At 37.5% G+C, this 21,676-nt stretch overlaps 1 protein-coding gene and 1 pseudogene across 3 annotated transcripts in view; one reads left to right on the forward strand and one right to left on the reverse strand.

The window, feature by feature from the left end:
- GLI3 (GLI family zinc finger 3) overlaps window positions 1–21,676 on the reverse strand; it is a 282,259-nt gene that overhangs the window by 247,982 nt on the left and 12,601 nt on the right. For 2 of the 3 annotated variants that reach the window (XM_023521285.1, XM_023521286.1), the window contains exon 2: window positions 19,712–19,876. In XM_023521285.1, the coding sequence (XP_023377053.1) occupies window positions 19,712–19,835 (124 nt within the window). In that variant the 5' untranslated portion in view covers window positions 19,836–19,876. Of the gene's footprint in view, window positions 1–19,711; window positions 19,877–21,676 lie in introns of those variants that run through there. The other variant, XM_023521287.1, reaches the window with a different exon arrangement.
- LOC111730148 lies at window positions 6,191–6,309 on the forward strand (annotated as a pseudogene).

Raw genomic sequence — 21,676 nt, forward strand, 5'->3', positions numbered from 1 at the left:
CACCTACATTGATTAGTATCCCCCAAATTGCCAAGAATGTCCCTTCATCCAACTTCTATTTCTGTTATTCCCTCTACCTGGAATGCCTTTCTCCTTTATCTTATTCTCCAGCCCCCAGTCTCAACTCCTGTCCACCTTAAACATTTACATTCAAAAGATCTAGCTCAAGTGTTACCTCTTCTACAAGACATGCCTCTATACTCTGTAGGTATCATTTATACTGAACCTAATAAGTGTACTGTAATTTGGTTGTCCATTTATCCAATCGTAAGTTATCTGGAGAGCAGGCCCTACATTTATTAATCTTCGGAATCACACAGAGAGTATCTGGCATTTAGCAGAGCCTCAGTAATGTTCGTTGACTATGGGCAGCACATAAGTAAAAAAGAACTTTCCACTTCTAATGGCACGGACTTGAATGCAATGAATTGGGAAAATATAATGATACAGGGCTTCCTATAGTTTCTTTTCCTACATTCTGTCCCCAATCTCTTCCTGAGATTTGTTCCATTTGAGCATGCTTAAGAAAAAAGAAAAGGTTCTTATTAGACAGAAGTCCCCTGGGCAGGGTCTAGACATGAAAAGTTCTACTGTATGCACAATTTCCCCAAGACCGGACAAAAAGAAGGAAGTTCAAATTCCTCTGTGGGCTGGCAAATTTTCTATACTCATTGGCATGGCTCTGGTGAATTTGTATCTCCCCAGACAAAAGCCCAACAAAATGCTGGATGATTTGAAATTTGGAAAATAAATAAATGTCCCTCAATTATTTCCAAAAGCTTTAAGTAGCAGGTTGTGGGCATGTTTTCAATTGTATGAAGTTGAGGCTTAAGAAATTAATGGAATTACACCTTTGATGGCAAAACTTCCTATTTTCAAAGGGATGTGTATTCTGCTACTTGAGCTTCTTAAAGATGTTTTTCATTCTCTTCTCTTTATGAGGTCTGCTTCATACTCATGCATTATAGCAATGTCACATGCAGGACCAAGACCATATCCTTCTCAGATCTCTCTCCAATTTGGCCAAGACCAGAATCAACTTAAATCCAGCATTCCCAAGTCATTAGTTAAGTAAGGTTAGCACAAGGTTAAGGTAACTTGAGGTCAAAAACAAGAGTGCCAAGATTCCTTTGACCATTTCCGTTGCTACCAATAGTCTTCCAACAACAATTAACAAATAAACAAATGACAAAGAGCCTCAACCCACTCCTAATGCTTGAACCTGGCATTCTGATTTATTTCAGTAGAAAAAGCCACCAAGTAACAGATAGCACTATCAAAGAATATGGAGGGAAGCTGCAGGGACCTGATAAAAATGCAACCTGATGCAGAGAAGCCAAAGCAGAGTATTTTTCCTGAGAGAATACAAGCGGTATTACATTAACCCAAGTACTTATCAATGTACCTGAAACTTTCAATTCAAGATAGATGAAACAAAAGAAAAACTAAATTGCTTCCATAACATGTTAAAGTATAAAAGGTAAAAATAAAGCAAATACCTGTCAGGTCTCCCCAACTGTTATTTCCCACATATTTTCTTATAAGTGACAGACTGAACACACACACACTTTTGAAGATGACTGCAGAACGTGGATGCCAAATCGAGTGTGCATTTGTGTGTGCTTTGTACGCCTGAGAAGAGAGTAGCCTTGTGAGAATGTGGCAGGCAACAACGGAGACTGTTTCTTACAGCCAATATAATTATAATACAGCCTGAATAAGATGGCTGAATATAATTTCAAACAAAATTCCAAAGGGCATCTTTCAATCAAGACACACTTCAGGGAATAACATAAGCAAGAAATGCACCACCCAGATTTAAGACATTAAATTGTGGCATATTTCTCTTTAAAGAAGATGGTGCAGGTACATTTGAACGCTCTCCTGTTTTATTCACTTTCCACACTCTCCAGAGGTAATCACTAATGCTGAACTGATTGCATCCACCCATGTATTTATACTATTACTAAGTATGTATGGATTTATAAACAACAGAATTCCAGAAAGATGTTCCTAAAGTTCACCTAGAAGGAAAAAACTGGAAAAGAGCCAAGAAGCATTTGAGGAGGAATGTGAAAGACAATGTGCACTATCAGACAAAACGTGTATGTTATAACATCCAAAGGAGTGTGTTATTGGCTAAAAGACAGATCAAAAGAATAAAATAGTTCAAAAAAAGAAGCTATACAATATATTAAGAGAGTGTCAGATACAGTTATTCTCTTTGGTGTTCTGAGACTCAAATTCCAATGTGGGGAGCAGGTGGTAGGGTCCCACCCATATAACAAACAATTTTCCAGAAGCCAGCAGAGTCTAAGAGAACTCAGCTCAATTCTGTCACTGTCTACCCCGAGAGAGCAACAGGTTCCACAGGTAAATGGTTCAGACTACCACCATCTTCCCCCATGCAGATACCAGTGGCAAGTCCAGGTTGTCACCTATACTAGAGGTTCCCAGGATTCCCTTCTTCAGGTTCAATTAATTTGCTACAGCGGCTCACAGAACTCAGAGAAACATTTTACTTACTAGATTACTGGTTTATTTTAAGAGATAACTCACAAATAGCCAGATAGTAGAGATGTACAGGATAAGCTATGGGCAAAGGGTGCCAAGCTTCCATGCCCTCTCCAGGCAGCCACTCTCCCCATACCTCCATGTGTTCATCAACCCAGAAGCTCTCTGAACAGTCTTTCTGGGTTTTATGGAGGCTTCATTACAAAGGCATGACTGATTAAATCATTGGCCATTGGTGAGTAAATCAACCTCCAGTCCCCCTCCCTAGAGATCTAGGGTGGCTGGGACTGAAAGTTCCAACCCTCTAATCACATGGTTGGTTCCACAGACAACCAGCCCGCACTACTAGGTGCTTTCCAAAAGTTACCTCATTAATATAACAAGAGACCTTTATCACTCTTAAGACCTAGGAAATTCCAAGGATTTTGGAATTGGGAGCTATGAGCTCGAACTGTGGAGGAAGACTAAATATATGAGAAACATATGAGAAATATATTTTCATCATCTGAATGACCAAATATATATTTCTTGTAAATCACAATATCACTGGTATCATTTAAAATCAGTGACAGAACCACCAATAAACAATCATGTACCCTCGAAGAACTACAAATTTCAAAAAAAGATGTCAATGGACACTTCACTAAGAAGTATATCCAAATGATTAATAAATATTTAAAAATATTCTTAACTCCCTTAATCATAAGGGACAAATTAAAACCAGAATTAAATACCATTCACAATCAACAGAAGGGATAAAATGAAAAATATCTAGTGTTGGCAAGAATGAAGAGCAAATTTGTACAAACATCTGGGTAAAGTATTAGACAGTATCAACTAAAGCTAATTATATGTATCCTCATGATGCAGTCTTTTCACTCTTCCGTTTGTACCCAAAAATAGCATGTACCAGGTGAACCAAAAGAAAAGTGCCCAATAGCCAGTTTCCTGAAGCTAAACACTGGAAGCCAACCAAGTGCCTACCAGCAGTAGAATGGATAAACAGAGCAAGCACTTGGAACAGAAGGAGTAACTGTCCAGGGCATGAGAGGGCCTTTCCAGTGGCTACTAGTATTATTTTCTTGATCTGAGTGCTGAATACGTGATGTGTCCATTTTGGGAAATTTCATCAAGCTGTGCACTCTTCTATGTGTTATACTTCAATTAAATTTTTTTTAAAAAATGAGATGAAGCTTCACATTTTCTTTTAAAATATTTCACTAATGTTGACAAGTATCTATGAAAATGAGCTGTGTTTCATAAAGTGTCTCATAAATAGCTGATGGATGTATAAACCGCTACATTTCTTGGAGTCAATTTGGTAAGATTTCTTCAAAGCACAAAGATTTGTTTTAGGATTTTCGTCAAATCCTTATTTACAACTGAAAAAATAAAAGAAAAACATAAATGTGTAATGAAACAGGATTGGCTAAATAAATTATATCGCCATGAACGCTAGAGAAGAGTAGTACATGGCATGAAAAATGCCCCCGGCACATGGCTACCTGAACATGTGGTACATGACACAGAAAATGAAGAGTGAGGGGTCTTCCAGCAGCCTGCAAAAGGCTCCGCAAAGACAGGGGTGGCTGGTCATGGACTCAGAGGGGGCCAGCTGGGGCCCATCCACCAAAGGCTCTGGTCAAAGAGCCACTACCCTTGTGGAGCACATGTTGTGTGCCCCATGCCTCTCTTTCCTGCTGCTCTCCAGGGAGGCCCTGCAAGCACACTGCCCTGCAAGTTAGACTGGCTACATTTCAAGGGCTCAACAGGCACTCGTTGCCAGTGGGTACTGTGTTGAACCATGCAGTGCTGTTAGATAGTTAGGTAGACATGAGCCACTAGGGAATAAAGATCCCACCCAAAGACTTCCCTGAAACACCCATTTTATAGTTATAAATCTAATCACCCTTGCATCCTGAAGATCAAAGGAATGAAGGAAGGGCCATAAACCAGTCGCTGGTTTAATCCCACCACAAGCACGTGCGTTATCAATCCTATGCTGACCTTCTTTTCACCTCAGCCTCATTATACTATCATTATAATATCATACCCATGCCTGGAAGTTCATAAATCTATATCGGACTAAATTCTAGGTAACCACATGCACAGTAAGCAAAGGGTTGTAAAAGAGCCAAATGTCAATCAAAATGACCTCACGTGCCAATCATTTGTAATTACCTATTATGGCCAGAATATAAGGTTTATTTCCTGAATTCTACACTCTTACAGCCCTCTTAGCTGTAACCTGCTCTTCCCTTGGAGCGTACTTTAATCAAACCCGTTTTCCTCTTGAAACATACTTTAATAAATCTTAGTTTTTCTTAATCTCGCTGATCTGTAATTCTTTACTGCATCAGTGGGGAAGGGTACCGAAGTACCCTTCAGTACTACTTAGGGTAACGATGGATTTTAGATCACCCCAATGGTAACAGTGCTAGATGGGGAGACAGAAAAGAAATTAAGTGGATTCCACATGAAGTGATAAAAAGTGAATCCCACCAGGATACACTACATTTAGTTGTCCTGTCTGTCTTTCTTTTGAAATACAATTGACATATAACAACAACAGAGAGAGAGAAAGAGAGAGAGAATAAGAAGGAGGAGGAGGAGGAGGAGGAAGAAGAAGAAGAAGAAGAGAAAAGAAGAGAAAATGAAGAGAAAAGAAAAGAAAATGAAGAGAGAGAGAAAGAGAATAAAAATATACCAAAATGTTAACAAAGGTTATCTCTATGTGGTAAGATTCTAAGACATATTCACATTTTTCTTTATGCATTTCTGAATTTCCCAATGAAGAGGTATTCCTTTAAAAAAAAATAAAAGCTTAAGAGAGGAAAGTTGAGATATGGGTAGTTCTAAGGTCTCAAGCTATGGGGAGCAGGCTACTAGATGTTGGTTAAGTGAGAGGTTCCCTTCATTCCTTATACTCCTGCAGGTTCCATTTTCACTGAAACACTTTCTAAAATGCATTATGTAAAAATTTTCTGTATAATGAATCATCTCATCTTTCTTAGAAAGTATAGCCTCTTTTCAGGGCATCCTGGGGAAGTACAGCATTCATACAAGTCCACAAGGGTCTCCAGAGCTCTGGTCCTGCACCCTTCCCTTGGCTGTATCTGAACAGCAACAGTAACAATGCTCCCCAGGTCCCACCTATAAATTCACTGTCAAAAAATAATGACAAATATGGGTTACTCGAGAGGCTCAGTGTTTAGGAGCCTGGTAATAAGCTTATTGTACTCTTGGTTTTGTTTCTTTTTTCCACACCAGAGAGTTTAAAGCAACTAAATTAGCATCAAAGAAATTTGCAAAAGCTCTCAGTAAAGTTATGATGAAATATAACTATATCAAACCAGATGCCAAACAGAAACTATGCAGAGCACTTATGACCATGTTCAAGAGTTTAAAAGAGGGCCATGGTCTGGGAAGAGATATTCACAAAAATGTCAAAATGCTCCTACCAGTCACAAACACAGACTATGCCCAAGAACTACCTGAAGATAAATGTAGGAAGTCAGGTGGGTAATGGGTGATATCAGGTCTAAATTTCAGTGGATTTCTTGCTTTTGGGGCAACTTCTGTAATTATCAGCAATTCAGTCAAAACTGGGCAAAAATCTTCCTGGACTTTCACCTAAAACTGATAGCTACCGACTGCCTTTAAAATACCTGGGGTGGTCTACAGCCATGCCACCCTGAACAAGTCCAATCCCGTCTGATCTCAGAAGCTAAGCAGGGTCAGGCCTGGTTAGTACTTGGATGGGAGACCACCTAGGAAGACCAGGTGATGTAGGCATAAAAAATAAGGGACTGTAAGCCGACAAAGTCCTTGTAATCTGTGAGGTCAATCAAGGGTTGCCTTGCCTAAATAAAATAAAATAAAATAAAATAAAATAAAATAAAATAAAAATACCTGAGGTGGTTTTGAATTAACAATATGAGACTACATTTTGGCCTAAACAAAATCTTCAGTGGCTTTTAACCCAAGATAGATACATACATGTGATTTATACAAATTAATTTAAAGAGAATTATGGATTTCCCTAAGTTTAGATTATATTAACTTGTTTCTTTCAAGATCCTCTTATTTACCTGACAGCTTTCCTGTCATTTTATGTTCTAAATTCCTGGAGAACTTAAAGTTAATGTCATATAGAAAGAGAGTTTTTGAGGTGAGGAGCTCTTTAAATCAACCCAAGTTCTTCATTAAAAGAGATAAAGTGATGTGCAAGAAGAATCCTTTATAAAGTAAGCTGGGTCACAACTGTTACATCACACTTTGTATGAGGTTTCAGTTTCATGGTCTCTAATCCCTGAAAGGCTCTCTTCTCAATAATCCTTCCTTCAAAGAGCAATTATAATATTCAATTAATATTTTCCTGAAGAAAGAGCTCTAAAAACCTACCTTTAGACCAGTGGCTCTGACAAATACTAGGTCATGAATCTCTTTAAGAAACTGAACGAAGAGGGCATAGGCACATGCCCATTAATAAAATGAATTGGTCCCTTTTTCTAAACCTACCCATGAACCTCAAGGGTTCCTGGGTTGCCAATTAAACTCTCCTGATGTACAAGATCGTTCTTGTACATCTCCTGATGTACGAGATCGTTCATGCACAAGATGTTGATGTTGAGGTAGCTGCCACTATGCTCAATGGTATTTGTTCCTAAATTGATGGTTGTCAGAGTAGGGGATGGGTAGGAAAAGGTGAGAGGATTAGGAAGTACAAATTGGCAGGTACAAAATAGTCATGGGGATATAAAGTACAGCATGGGAAATATAGTCAATAATATTTTAATAACTATGTATGATGTCAAGTGGGTACTACTCATTAGGGGGATCGCTTCATAAGTTATATAAATGGCTAACCACTATGCTATACACCTGAAACTAATATAATATTGAATGTCAACTGTAATTCAAAACTATAAACTTTTTTTTAAATGGTACTTGTTTCTGACTCCATGGAGGCAGGAGCTAGGCTCTTCCATGGGTTGGAAAACTGACATCACCATCATGAGAAATATTTTCTATAAAAATTAACTGTCTTTTTTTAAGCACAAATAATCTCTTATTTATTTTTAAAAATGAAAAGTACCCCCCCATTAAAACAAGATACAAAATTATACTAGCACATGTGAAATTTTACTTACGTCATTAGTTTGCTCACGTATTATGAAGTTTCTATATTTAAATACTGAATTTCTCCCTGTCCCAATTTACCCTCCAGCAGTGTGAACACCATTGATCTAGTCTAGAATAGTGACAAACAATATTTTGTAACCTGGTCCCAATTAATATAACCACTTCTTTCTTAAAGTAAGAAAAGAATTTTCTTTTCAACAACTCACTCCCAACCCTAAACTTTTTAAAAGAGTAATAAGCTAAAGGCACTTATTTTTAACTAAATTATATAGTATTTTTCTTCAAAAAAAAAAAATTAAAGAAAGAGATGTGTAAACTACCTTCTTAACACTCTCTTTATTTATCATCTATTATTGTCAGAAAGAGAACCAAGGTATGGATACTACATATTGGGCACATTCTCCCTCTTCAGTCTAAAAAAACCAAAGCAAACTTAAACAGGAGTACCACTTCATGCTACACCAGCACTAACTAGTCACCAGCAAAAACAAGCAACAGTAGAAATTGTCCTTCCGCAAAACTGCACACTGCAACTCACAGTATTCATCCTTTTTGATCTTTAGATTTCCCAATTTTCAACCGATATATATGCTAGTGTGTGTGTGTGTGTGTGTGTGTGTGTTTATAAGCATCTTTTTTTAAATTCACCCAGTTTTTTGGGTCAAACTGGTGAATGAAAATATTCTCAATTTGTGTGCAAGTGATCAAAGAAAGTGCTTTAGATTTACGTGGAAAGGTTTCCCATTAAGATGGTAGCTATTTTTTTCAAGCATGATTCCTTTTAATTGCGGAAAAGAGCCGAAAGGCTTTGTCAAAGGGCACATGTTTTCTATAAATCAAAACATAAATAAATGTGAGGTTATTTCACTAGGCATACATATGGTTTTCGCTAAGTACACTCTATTTATAAAACATTGTTAGCCTCCACCGGAACTGCTGTCAACATTTATAAGAAAGGAACTTTTCTACTGCTCTGAAACTTGCCAGCATTTGAAAACAAGCCTAGAAATATTAGTTTTTTAACACAGACTTGATTTAACTTAATGTGAATAAGTCACTGTGTGTTTTCTAGTTTTTAAATGCTTGGAAGAAATCTTCAACTGAATATTAGATTTCATATTTTACCAGAATATGTTTACCTTGCTGGAAGTTCCATTATTTTAACCATGCCATTGTTCTAGTCTTTCTGGAAGTTCTCTTTGTTTATAGGCAAGGGTCTGGGATTATTTTTCTTATCACTGCCAATAGAACAAATATATTCTGTGAATGGGGAGTCTTTAACATCCATTAAAGCTGAGTATTCATAATTGCCTCACCATCCTGGCTCAAAGGCTCATTTGCATGATCTCTTCCCTTTAGTTACTCTAGACTATAAACACATTTAATCAGTCCTACTCAGAGGGCAGTTCTCAAAACGAAGTTTTCTGTTAAAGGAATTAGCTATAAGCAAGCATGAATCAATAATCCTTGACAACCAACAGCAAGCCACTGAAGGTAACAGTAACTTTAATAATATTTAACATTCTCCATATTCCATTTTCTTTCTTGGGCTGCAGTGCCTTCCAAAACAGAATATTTTTCCAATGCTTTTGCAAACAATCCCTACTCTAGATGGATATAAGCCAATAGTTACAGTGTAGTCAAGAGTGCTTCTAGAAAGTGCTCTTGCTTTCTCGTTTTTGTTTTTTTATTATTTCCTTTCAAGTTGTAGCTTTTCCAGTTGTAAGATTTGTCATCTCTTGGTACAGAATGCATTTGTTTCCATTTTTGAATGGCTAGAGAAAAATTTTAAATAGTTCCATAAAAATAACTAAGAGGATTTTTAAAAGTCTAAAATCCCAAATTTCCAAGTAATACAACATTTAAATATATTTAATGATGACCTAATGTGTAATTACCTATAGATGATTAAACTGCTTTGGAAACAATGTAAAAGTTTTCCCTGCTGAATACTGTCCCAATTTTACCCTGAATCCCAAAATACTTAACCCAGTTTATGTAGAGAATTCTATTTCTTTGTGGTATACTTAAAGGGGAAGGTTGCTTATAAAATGCAGATATGGTTCCAATAAACTTAAAAATGGAAATAGATCCAGAAGAAAAATACAATATTTTCTGTATCATTTATTTTTTGTAATTTTGTGGATTAAGAGCTAGCTATCCTAATGGTAGGCAGTAATTAATTTTAAATTATAAGGAAAGGCAGAATTCTCCGGAACTTCTGTTCCTAATCAATCACCAGAGATCAGTGACATCATTAGAGCCTTTGATCACAGCTCCTCTTTCAAGCTCAGTTAGGACTGGATTGATCCTTGCTGGCACTAAGAATGGAGAAACACCTAGGAATACAATTCACCATGTAACATGAGAAGTCATAAGCATCTCTTCCCCTCCAGGAGAGGGACAGAGCGCATTCCAGAGCAGCCCAGACAGCAAACAATAGAGTCACCTCTTTAAATCCAAACCCAATTCAGGTCTTACTAGGATTCCCAGAGCACTTCAAGAGAGGTACAGACAATACGCTACTTTTCTTTCAGTTTGGTCTTCCTTACCCAGCATTCGTACACAGGACAAGCCCCAAATCCCTTCGCCACGGGGAGAAGAGGATCTGTGAATTTTTTTCCCATTCTCCTCTTTACAAAGCACTTAAACAGTTCAGAACTTCCCTTTCTACCTGTGAAATTTCACTTAATGAGTCTTCATGAAAAATGCTAGTTAGTCTACATTAACCAGAAAGATAATCCTTGAATATAATGTTGGCTTCGTTAATTTCAAAACACTGAGGCTGCAATCTCAGACTGCAGCTCAGAATGCTCTAATCTGAAATGGTTACTTCGGAAATGAGAAGTTTTAAGTGACCTTTCCTACTTTAGTTCCATTGCTGTTTGGGCTTTTCCCCTCCTTATTTGTAATACAAATCTAAATGAGCTTCGTGAACACTGGTGGACCGCAGTTTATTATCTTCCTCATCAGGGGATCAATGATTTCATTAATAAGACAGATAACAAAACTGTCATATCATTGACACTGTTATGAAAGATGATCCTAGCTTCCCGCTCCGTTTTCCAAGGTCCGGAGTTCTCTGTGGCAGCCCTGAGTCCATTCAATATTTTCCACAGACAGAGAAAAGTGAAAATCCATTTTGAAACCAATTTCAATTAGGATCCAGAAGCTGTTATCACAGGTGTCGCAGAATGGGCCCGTAAGTGGAAATGTCGCCTATCCATTCTGAAATGAAACCTTATCAGGGGCTACAAAGATGGCTGGGGACAGCCTATCTGTAAATTACTTTTCGTCTTGTGTTAACTCAACCTTAGTCCTGTCATATGGAATTCTTTCCTTCCACTAGTAATAATCTAATGACTAACTAGACACACTGCCCAAATGGCTTTCCTATGGACAGGGCTGTCCTCTTAAACATGGGTACAAATGCAAATATACTTGGGCCAGCCAGGGAGCAAAGGGATACACATGCTTTAAATGACAGAACTAAAAGTTGATTATGGGAAATAAAAGAAGCCCGTCTCCACCCATTGCATTCCTGGTGATTTTTCAATTGCAAACTCCAAGGCCCCGTTATTTCATTAATGCAGCACCCAAGTCGTGAGGCTTTTCTCTCACATCTTTCAGTCTCCTTTTAGCAAATTATCCCATGACGGCGGATTTATTCAGTCAAAGACCTCAGACTTTGAGAGGCAACAAAAGAATCAAGAGACTTTCTGGTCCACCTGCCTGGCGAGTGATGAGGCAGGGAAAGTCTCCCCCAGAGAAACCAATCAAACCATTGTGTGGCACAGTCAGACCTTTTCAACTGTCAAGCCCGAGAGCAGGGAAAGAGATGAAAGAACGCGGGATGAAACTACCATTTACGGAACCATGTGGGAATGGTCTCCTAAGATTTAATAATTGGGATGGAACTCAACTTTCTACCACTAAAGGTCTGGGGGAGTGGGGGTGGTAAAAAAAAGAAAGAGATTGAGAAGAGTCAAAGAAAAGAGAAAAAAGCGAGAAAGAAAAACACAGCAGCCTCAATCAGGCTAGGAATAACATTTATAAAAAAATTTTCCCCTAGCTGAGGTTAAGTCCTATCTATAAAAGTACAGGGGGAAAGGATGATGTTACAAAAAAGAGAAGAGAAGGGAAGAGAAGAGAAGAGAAGAGAAGAGAAGAGAAGAGAAGAGAAGAGAAGAGAAGAGAAGAGAAGAGAAGAGAAGAGAAGAGAAGAGAAGAGAAGGAAAAAAAACAGAACAGAACGAAGGAAGGAAGGAGGGAAGGAAGGAAAGAAGGAAAGAAGGAAGGAAGGAAAGACTTAACAAAGCCTTTGATATTTTTTCTCTAGGTTAGAGATGCATTAAATGTTCTAAGTCTAACCTGGGCAATTAATTCATAGTAGTGAAACAAACAAAAAACCCTCATTAATATGGCTGTCTTATAGTTTTAAGTATTAAATGACATTTTAAATTGGCCTAAAATGAAACAATACATTGACTGCACACTCAAAAAAGACAGACTGGCAGAGACACTAGGTTATACATTTCCGGGCAATTTTCAAGTACATTTTAGTTCTACTATTTCAACAGGAACGATTTAAATAAAGAGGAAAAGCAGGATCTAAAAATCATGCATTTTTTAAAAAACATACTAAATAATACCAAACAGATTCTGGAGTTCTAATGTTTTCTATTATTACTGATGATTCATACTGTATGTATTACTATATCGAGTATAAAAAGTAAGTGTTCAAATTTTGGGGGTGCTGGAACTATTCATGTTTGTGATGGTGGTTACATGATTTTATAGATTTGTCAAAACTCATAGAACGGTACACCAAAAAGACTGACTAATGTTGTAATTTAAAAATAAATAAAAATTGCAGCTGATATATCTGAAAAGATTTCCATGTAAACGAGATAACAGAAGGTTTCTGCTTTCCTTATCACCCCGCCTACTTTTCTACATGGTTCTCAGTGCTTAGCCTGGTGTCCTCTAGCATCCCATGGTGTGGGCTGCCTGGAAAGCCCATCCCCTACCTCTCAGCTCAAAGTGGTGCAGGATGGAAGGCCACCAAATGTCTAACAAAAGGGAGACTCCCATAAGCATCATTTTGGCCCCAAGCTTCCACTCTTCCATTGCTATTTCTGATTTTGACCAGTTTGTTTCTGGAAATATGAAATACCCACATCACATGATCACAAGCAATCAAGGGCAACCCGGGACCTTTCCACAAGCAGAACACATCATGCTGTGGCTTTTTTTTACTCCCAAGTTTGAGAAACTGTGGCAAGATAGGGTTATTTATTCCTAATTTATCTGAGTACCCAAGCAGTGCCCTTTTAGAAGAGAAATCCAGTGGCTATATACAAGAGAAAAAAAGGAGCTCCCAGAGAAGCCCATTACCATAAAATTATTGATTTCATCCTAAAACTTCAATGAGTATTTATGAATGAGAAGTACACCCTAAAAGCATCTGAATCGTTAAATCCAAACTGGTGGCAATTTTAAGACCAACAGATTGAAGTGTTGTTCCCTAATCCCAGATATTATTATCTACTTGCCTGTCAAGCTACATCCTGATGACCACCACATTTTAAGGACTTTCTGTTAGCTGACCCCTCTAATTCTCTCAGATTATAGCTTAAACATTCATAGATTATCAACAAATGATGTTGCACCAAAAGGAATGAGATGAAACATATCAGTGAATTAAATCCTGTCAAAGTATATCCAGTAGAGGCTATTATTGCTAATAATAGTTAAAATATTTGGTTACTCACTATACCAGCCACAGAGATTTTAAGTAATTAGCCCAAGATCACACAGCAACCAAGCAGTAAAGGCAGGGTTCAAACCCTGGCAACAACACTACTGCTGTACAATACATGCTCCCTGCCCTCAATGAGCCGAGTAAAGTTCTGGCAGGTCTGTGTACTATACTGGCTTATTCAATATCTGCTGAAGCCTTCCCAGTACAAAACACTGAACAGAAGGTGACGGGGCATGGAGAAAAGACAAACCAGGAGCTACTCTCAAAAAGTTTTAAAATGTAAAAATTTAAGTGTTAGGAGAGAGGGATGAATAATTACTGCAGTGAAACTATTCTGTATGATGGTGTAATGGAAGCTACATGACATTAGTTAATCGACTTTAACAAATGCACCACACCAACGCAAAACATTCCTAGTAGAGAAAACTGTAAGGGTGAGGAGAGGTTTATATAGGAACTCTGTACTTTCTGCTCGATTTTTCTGTAAACCTAAAACTTCTCTAAAATATAGCCTATTAATTAAAATAATAATTTAAAAATACCGAAAAAAAAAAAATCAAGTTTTATTAGGTAATTCCCAAAAGGACACAAGACTACATGGAGAAAAAGAGACTGAGGACATAATCACATTTGAGAGTAATTTAAACATGCATTGATATTAGGGAAAATACTTGTTTTATGCAGGAATAACATTTTAACAAAGGCAAAGAGCCCTTCTATTTAGCTAAGGCATATGTTATGGGTGGGACAGTATAGTGGTAGCATATGAAATTAGAAAGTCAGACTGGGGTCAGATTTTGGGAGATATCTAAATATTAAGCAAAGGACATTGAACTTTATAAGCAGCTGGGAATCAGTGAAGGTTCTAGAGTAGGGGTATGGCATAAGCAGAAAAATAGAAAAATTAATTCTGCAGGAGCAAGTTCTATGAATGAGAAGAGCAGAGACCAAAGGCAAGGTGATTAGATAGGCTGCTTTAATTGTATAGGCATGAGGTAGTGAGGTTTTAAATAGCACAATGCAGTAGCATGGCCTAAAGGGACACATGAGTGAATAATTACAGAGGAAAATCTATCAGGACCTCAAAACTGGTTTGTACATGGGAAGCATGAGGGAGGGGTCAAAGGTGACAGTGTGGTTTCAAGCCTCGGTGACCACACGAAAGCCGATATACTCAGCCAAAATAAGAATACAGAGGTTACCAGGATTCAGGGACACGAGTTTAGAACTCAAGAGAGCCAGGGCTCTTAGGAGTATCAGGTTATTCATCATTAATTGGTTTAAAAATGTAAAATTTATTTTAAAAATAATAAAATCTAACTCTAATATAGCCCAAACCATCCTATTAATGGAAAGGAAACAATTTACCCCAAGAAAAGAATCAAGAAAAGAGACATGACACATGCATATTGTTTCTCATGTTAACGCATACAACCAACATTAGTTTCCAAGGTTAAAGAAATCAAAATAAATTCTCTCGAAATTATCTTTTCTATTTTCTGGCTTAAGTAAAGGAATTCAGAAGGAACGTACAGAAACTTTTTTTGATCCATCCTTTCTTAATATGTGCAAACTTCCTCACATTTGGGATTTATGCAACATCTTGAACTATTTTTCAGAGTCCAGCAAATTAAAAATTACTTTTGCCAAACAATTTTCCCTAATATGAGAATGTATGTGTATTTTCAAGAAAACACAATTCTTTGTTAGAATTCAAACATTTTACTCATCCACATGATTTGTCCTACTAACAATGGCTGACATTTGCTAAGCTCTTACAACGTGTGCAGCTTTTAGAATGGTGCAGGCATTGCCTCACTTAATCCTCCCAGAAATCCTGTGAAATTGGTCTAGTTATTATCTTGGTAAACAGAGGAAGAAAATGAGATTGTGAGAAGTTAATCTGCCCACACTTGGTGTTGCCAGAACTCAACCCAAAATTTCAGATCTCAAAGCCTGTGGGTGCTCCTAGCCAACAATCTAGAAAATGAAATCTATTTTATCTGACAGTCCTTTCCATCCAACTGTTGCATGCCAGGAAATGGGATGTGGTCAAGAAAAAAGATGTTGAACAACTAAAGACACAAGAAACCAAAAACTCACAACCTTGTGTCTATATGGTGTGAACTGCACAAAACTGAGTCATCTTACTCCCAACCAGGAGGCCAACAGATATCACCATTAACATCCATGTATTGGGACAGTTTAAAAACAAATCACAAGGCCAAGAAGTAACCAAAAGTTCAAGAGGAAAAAAAAGTAACTCTTACGTATCTATAGACCCACAGCACTTACCCCTAAAACCTCAAAGAATTTTTTTTAAGCAAAGGGAAACCAAGCCCTTCTTTCTGAAAGAAAGTGAACAGGAAACTTCCCCTCCATTATTAATCTATCAGTTTTGGTTTTGTATTGCATCACCATTAGCATAATCATTTTAGCTTTCTATCACTTTACGGTAGTCCCCAAAAACTATCAGATCTGATAAAAGATCCCCAAGACACACATTTATTATTAGTTTCTTAATTTTTCAAATCAGGTTAATAAGAAATATCGGATCAAAAAAAATTCATAGGCCAAAAATTAACAAAACACTTCAGACTGAGAAGTTGGTATTTGCAAGTCACTGGAAGAAATTTTATAGGATAAAATGTCTGAAACATTGGAATATCTAGATTAACTTTTATTATTTACAACCCACAACATGTAGCTTAGAAATCTATACCAGAAACAGATTATTAAGGCATTTTACTTACAGTATTAGCATATTACCGGATTTGCAGATTTTTAAGTAAACAATGATACTTAATATGAGTGCACACTTTATATGTGAAAGACAAGTTAGATTCCAAAAATAATCACTTACTAACTATCATAATTAAACATTCGGAAAACTAAATGTCTTCGTTTTTGTCATTTATTCTTAATAAATAACACTAAAGCTTAAAATCTAACTATGGCACATGAAACACATACTGTGGTTCCTGAGTAAGAGAAGGGAATGCTTTATATGTTAATATAGGTTCTTAACCATTACAAAAATCAAATTTGCCTTGTCTTATTGCCTGTATAAGATTTAGAAGTTTTTCATTTGTGTTATTTTAAATTTTAGTGTTAAGAGGCAAATGCTTACTTAAAACGCTGTTTAAGGTTTTTGAACCATTTTGGTTGTGTGTATGTGTGCATTTAAACAAAACTCTATATGAATGTCATTCTAGGAATAGATACTCAGCTGAGAAAAGTAAGAAAACAGATCTGTAAGGACATGCAGTGGAATGTGCATGGTTTGGCGGGAAGACTCATAATCAGAACAAATTGCAGCACATAATGGCTGGAAAAGTTAATTAAGTTAACCTAGCACAGTATCACAACAAAACATTTTTGTTTATTTGAATCATTAAATTGTGGACAGGAGAGAAAATGCATATATTACATCCATTTGGTTCTTAGTGCTAAACTCATTTTTAATTGTTCATTTATAATTCCCTGAATTTCAGAGCTTTGTAAAGGAAGCATAAGAACCCCCTGGAAACAGTAGCGACCAGTACTACCTGCTATAAGATCCAAATTATTTTAATTTCCTTTTGGTAAATAGCCTCAGTGTAGGCATCCAAGCACTTATAAAATGTTTGTAGAAAAAAGAGAAAGAAAGGGAGACAGAGACAGAATGGACAGATATACAAATGACCATGGCAATGGCAGCCACCAGCCAGCACACACAGTGAGTCAACCTTTGAGTCATTACCCATGAGCTCTAAAACCCAAATGAGGAATAGGACCAAAACCCAGAGACAAGCTGTTTAACCACTTTTAAGTGCAGAGGAAAGCATGCTTGCAGAACGAAGAAGAGACTAGGCCCGTCCACTCCCTGAGCATGATCCTGGAGCTGGAAAGAGACTATGAACTACTTAGATGAAACAGAGGACTGTTAAAAGGTCATTACAATTATTATCATTGCTTATGCAAAGCAATCACCAAGAAAGAAATGTATCTTTCTTTGTTTTACTTTTCCCTTCATTAAATTTGTTGGCTGATTTTCTTGGACACTTCCAGTAAGGTTGCAATCATGTTTAAAAACACCACTTCCACTTTTAATTGGAAGTAAAATCCCTTTAGTAGAAACAGGAACACTGAAAAAATGGCCAGACCTGACCAATGAGTATTTGCCCCCAAAAGAGATGGGTTTTATACCCATTTAGGAGGGCACACATTTACTTCAAAAGCACAGGCGGATCAGGGCAGGAAGCCCATGGAATCTGGATTAGAAATCAATGCTGTGGTTATTTCAGACTATAGGACTAACTTTGTAAATCATGACTATTCCTTCTCTGGGATAATGTCCTTGACAGGCATGCTGGCTGCCACAGGGCTGCTTAGGTTACTTCTGTTCCTAGTCACCCTAAATGGGTTCATAAGGGCAACCTGTGATCAAAGAGTAGCTGAAGACCAAGGCAGCAGCACCGAACGCCTCCAGAGCATGTCTATGGAAGTGGCAGAAGAAGCAGCATGAGGAACAAACCGCTGTTTTTACTGTGCTAGAATTCACAGAAAGGACAGTGGCTCATAGAGACTCCCCATAACACTCTGTCTTCTACCAACTTACACTGGTTCTCGCCTGTCTTCACACTCACATGCTCACACACATCCACATACCTCATACCACTTACTCACACACAATTATACACACAAGCTATAAAGATTAAGCAAAAGTTGATGTTTCATGAAGCATAAAATACAGAAAGTGCTTATTCCATCAAAATTACCATTAAAATTACCAAATAACCAACACTGCATGGACTGATTCTACTTCTAAAATAATAAATTTGTCTAACTTTTACAAATTCCAGAAAAAATGAACAAGGGTCCCATGATTTTTTTAAAGAAGAAACTATGCCTTCTATAAACACACTGGAAGAATAATGCAAATATCTGGCTTAATAAAAATAAATTCCAGTCCTGACTTGAAACATCACAAATAAAGGTAGAAATACAGATATATTATCATATTTGTGTAAAGAAAAGTCATTATTTTAACACAGACATAAATATACCTCCCTAAGGATCAATTCAAAATAGGACTCATTAGCCAGCAGGTTCAATGCCAGCCCCTCCCCGCACCCAGTAAAGCCAGAAATGCATACTGGTGACATCCAGGAAGGAGGAGGGCACCAGCACAGCACATACTTATCATGGACAAGAATAGGCATAGAGAGCAGGCTCCTTAGAATGTCAGCTCAGGCAGTACCACAGTCAGGACAGGAAGGCACAGTTTTACTGGATTTCTGCTGTTAAGAGTCTACAGTTCTGGGCTGAGGTTACCTTCAGGTTCTGACTCTCCAATTATATGTAAAAATAATTTAAATCAACCTAGTAATAGTTTTCTTGAATAAATAAAAGATAAGCCCACAGGGAAGGAGGAAGCAAGTTGGTTCATGCAAATCAGTGTGCCCAGATATGCAGTGTCCAGAAACAGGAGAACTGCCAGCCAGGGCATGTAGAAAAGTGGAATGCAATTCAGGAAGGCCAGATGGCTATGAATTCTATAAACGGCAAAGGCAATAATGACCCACGAGAGTGGAAAAGCAGAGAAAGGAAGGTTACCATTGATCTATTTAGTTTGTTTTATCCAGAAGCGGCTCTGGAATTCATTTTCAATGCTCCATGCCTGAACTGAAATGCCTCTCAACACATGGCTTAAAATACCAATATAGCATATAGAAACAGTGGCGCTATGTTATCTCTGAACACAAATTAAGTAAATTAAATTTTTATAAGCCAGCAGTAAAACCTGTATCTCAGATACTGGTGTTACCTTGAGGCTCAACCATTAACAACTTCTAAAATCTTTTAAAGTAGACCACTTAAAGTTGGGGGTGGGAGAATCCTGTCACTAATTTTGACAACGCAACTTTTGTACCTTCTCTAATAACTAATAACTATTTGGACTAGTATAGACTTTCCATGTGAAATGCGAAGTATTCTGAACTCCTGCCAGACTAATCAAGACGATTTCCAAAACGCCAAAACTGCAACTTTCTGTAATAAATAAGCAATCACATTTACATCTCAAATTAGAAAATTTGGAAGAAAACATAACACCTTCAGTACCAAAATAGAGATTACGAACTCCTGCCCAAACTGTACCACCAACCCCCACTCTCTAACCCCATTTTGCTTTAGCCTCTCATAGAATAAACACTGGTCCAGGTGCAAAAGATCAATTAACAAGGAATGCAGAGAATATAAAAATGACTGTGGGCTTGGATGCTGGTAATCCCTGTGGCTGCTCACCATTGGAAGTGGTACTGGAGGCCACGGCTTTCTCGCTGACATCTGCTCGAGTGGAGCATTTCACTACAGAATTTTCAACTTTTTTCTTCTCAGTGGTCGTGGAGCTGTGGGACTGGGCCTCCATGATGCCTTCTCATTACTTCAACTCTCTGCTACCAGGAACACCTAAATAAAACAACAGCGCCATCAACTTCAAATAAGAGTGGGGAAAAAATGTCACTCAAAAGCCCACTTCTGTCACCTGAGGAGGTGCCTACAGCTTTAGTGAATTCAAAATGTGGAAGAGCCTTTGCTACATATTTTATTGCAAAAATGCCTCAAGTTCTATTAACAAGTCAGTCAAATGTGTAAAAGGAGAACAGAGGGCAAGGTCCATAATGCGGGACCTTTCCCAAATTCCTACTGGGCATTTGTTATTGAATGGTCTAAACATCTCAATTTTTAGCTGTTTATAGTGTGAAACCCAAGTGTCACTCATAATACTCTTTTAAGCCACATCTACAAACGTCTCTTCAGGTGGCCGACTTTATAGGAAGTGGCACTAGGATAACTTTCCAAACAGGGGAAGGTTTTTAATTAGATGTTTTAAAAAGCATGCAACAATTTCTCAAATCCAAACCCTACTCAAAGTTCTGAATCAGAAAATAATTTAGGCCAAATAGCCAGTGATTTTTGTTCCTCCTCTCTAAGATATCTGAATTGCAATATGCAGCTTAATCCTAATTCCATTCAGGTAAACCATACTCTTTAAGGTTTCTTAAAATGAGACCATTTCAATTCATTTGAGTTATATCTTGTTAAACCAAACAAAAGTAATAGAATAACACACTCTCGACCCCACAGAGAAAGTCAAAAGACTGCCAACAGCAAAGACTGGAACCACTTAAGAAATATTAAAACTCAGCTAAAGGCAAGTTCAGTTACTTAGTCTTTCACTGGCTTCATTCATGTGATAATAGCCCTAACTCATCATTCATCAATTTTCACTCAATTTGGTTCACGTTCTTTTTTTGCAATCATGGTCTATGCTTACAAAGAATACAAGAAAAGATGACGAGTACCCTCGCTCTAGAATGTTTTCTTCAAGCTATCTAGATTGCAACACTTCAGTAGAGTTATCCGCTTCTTTTCTACATTTAGCAGGCAATGACACCATGTTCAATCAAAACAGCAATCAGTGAAGTAAAATAAGCAACTGCTTACCTGACTGAAAGAATTAAAATACCAGATGAAATATTTTTGGTCATCCTTAACTCAACTTTGCAAGGGGAACTGCAAATTCTTTTTTTACTGTGCAAGAAATCTGGAATTCAAGTAACTAGAAATGCTTAAGACCCAGAGGCTGAGTGGCACTGAAGGACCAGCTTTTCCACTAATTCCCTTTTCTTTTCCTAGATCATTCATTGTAAAATGCACAAGTTATTTAAGAACAGCTTTTCTGGAACAAAAAAGAAAATAAGCACAAAGCTAAATTTACATATCAATTGTTAAGATCCACTTCAAATTCAGAAATAGCCCTCAAAGACCCCTAACAAAGTGACAGTGAAGGAGTTCAGAACTTCCTTTCAGAGGGCAGCCATCGTGCACAAGTCCAGAGGGCAAGGCCTTGTTACCGGCTACCTGAATGGAGTTGTTCAGTTCCTCAGTTTTCAAGCACACAGTGGGACTTAACTTTGGGGGAGAAGGTGCAGTTCTCTTTAAGAAAATGTTAAAAGTTATGGATCCTCTCCCCAGAAAAATACCCTTAAACACTAGAGTGTACATTTAATTTCAGAAAGAACATGGGCCCTCCAAGCTTTTCCATGAATCCAGATAAAGAACCCTTGAGGGAGAAATTTTCAACAGCCCCTTCTAAATCTAACAATCTTGGAATGATTCTTTTTTTTTTTTTTAATGCTCCCCAAAGCTGATTAAAATGTCAGTCTTTACAGTATGCCACAGAATAATTCATCCCCATCCACAGCA

The sequence above is a fragment of the Pteropus vampyrus genome, unplaced genomic scaffold (genome assembly GCF_000151845.1).
Source record: "Pteropus vampyrus isolate Shadow unplaced genomic scaffold, Pvam_2.0 Scaffold302, whole genome shotgun sequence".
NCBI lineage: Eukaryota > Metazoa > Chordata > Mammalia > Chiroptera > Pteropodidae > Pteropus > Pteropus vampyrus.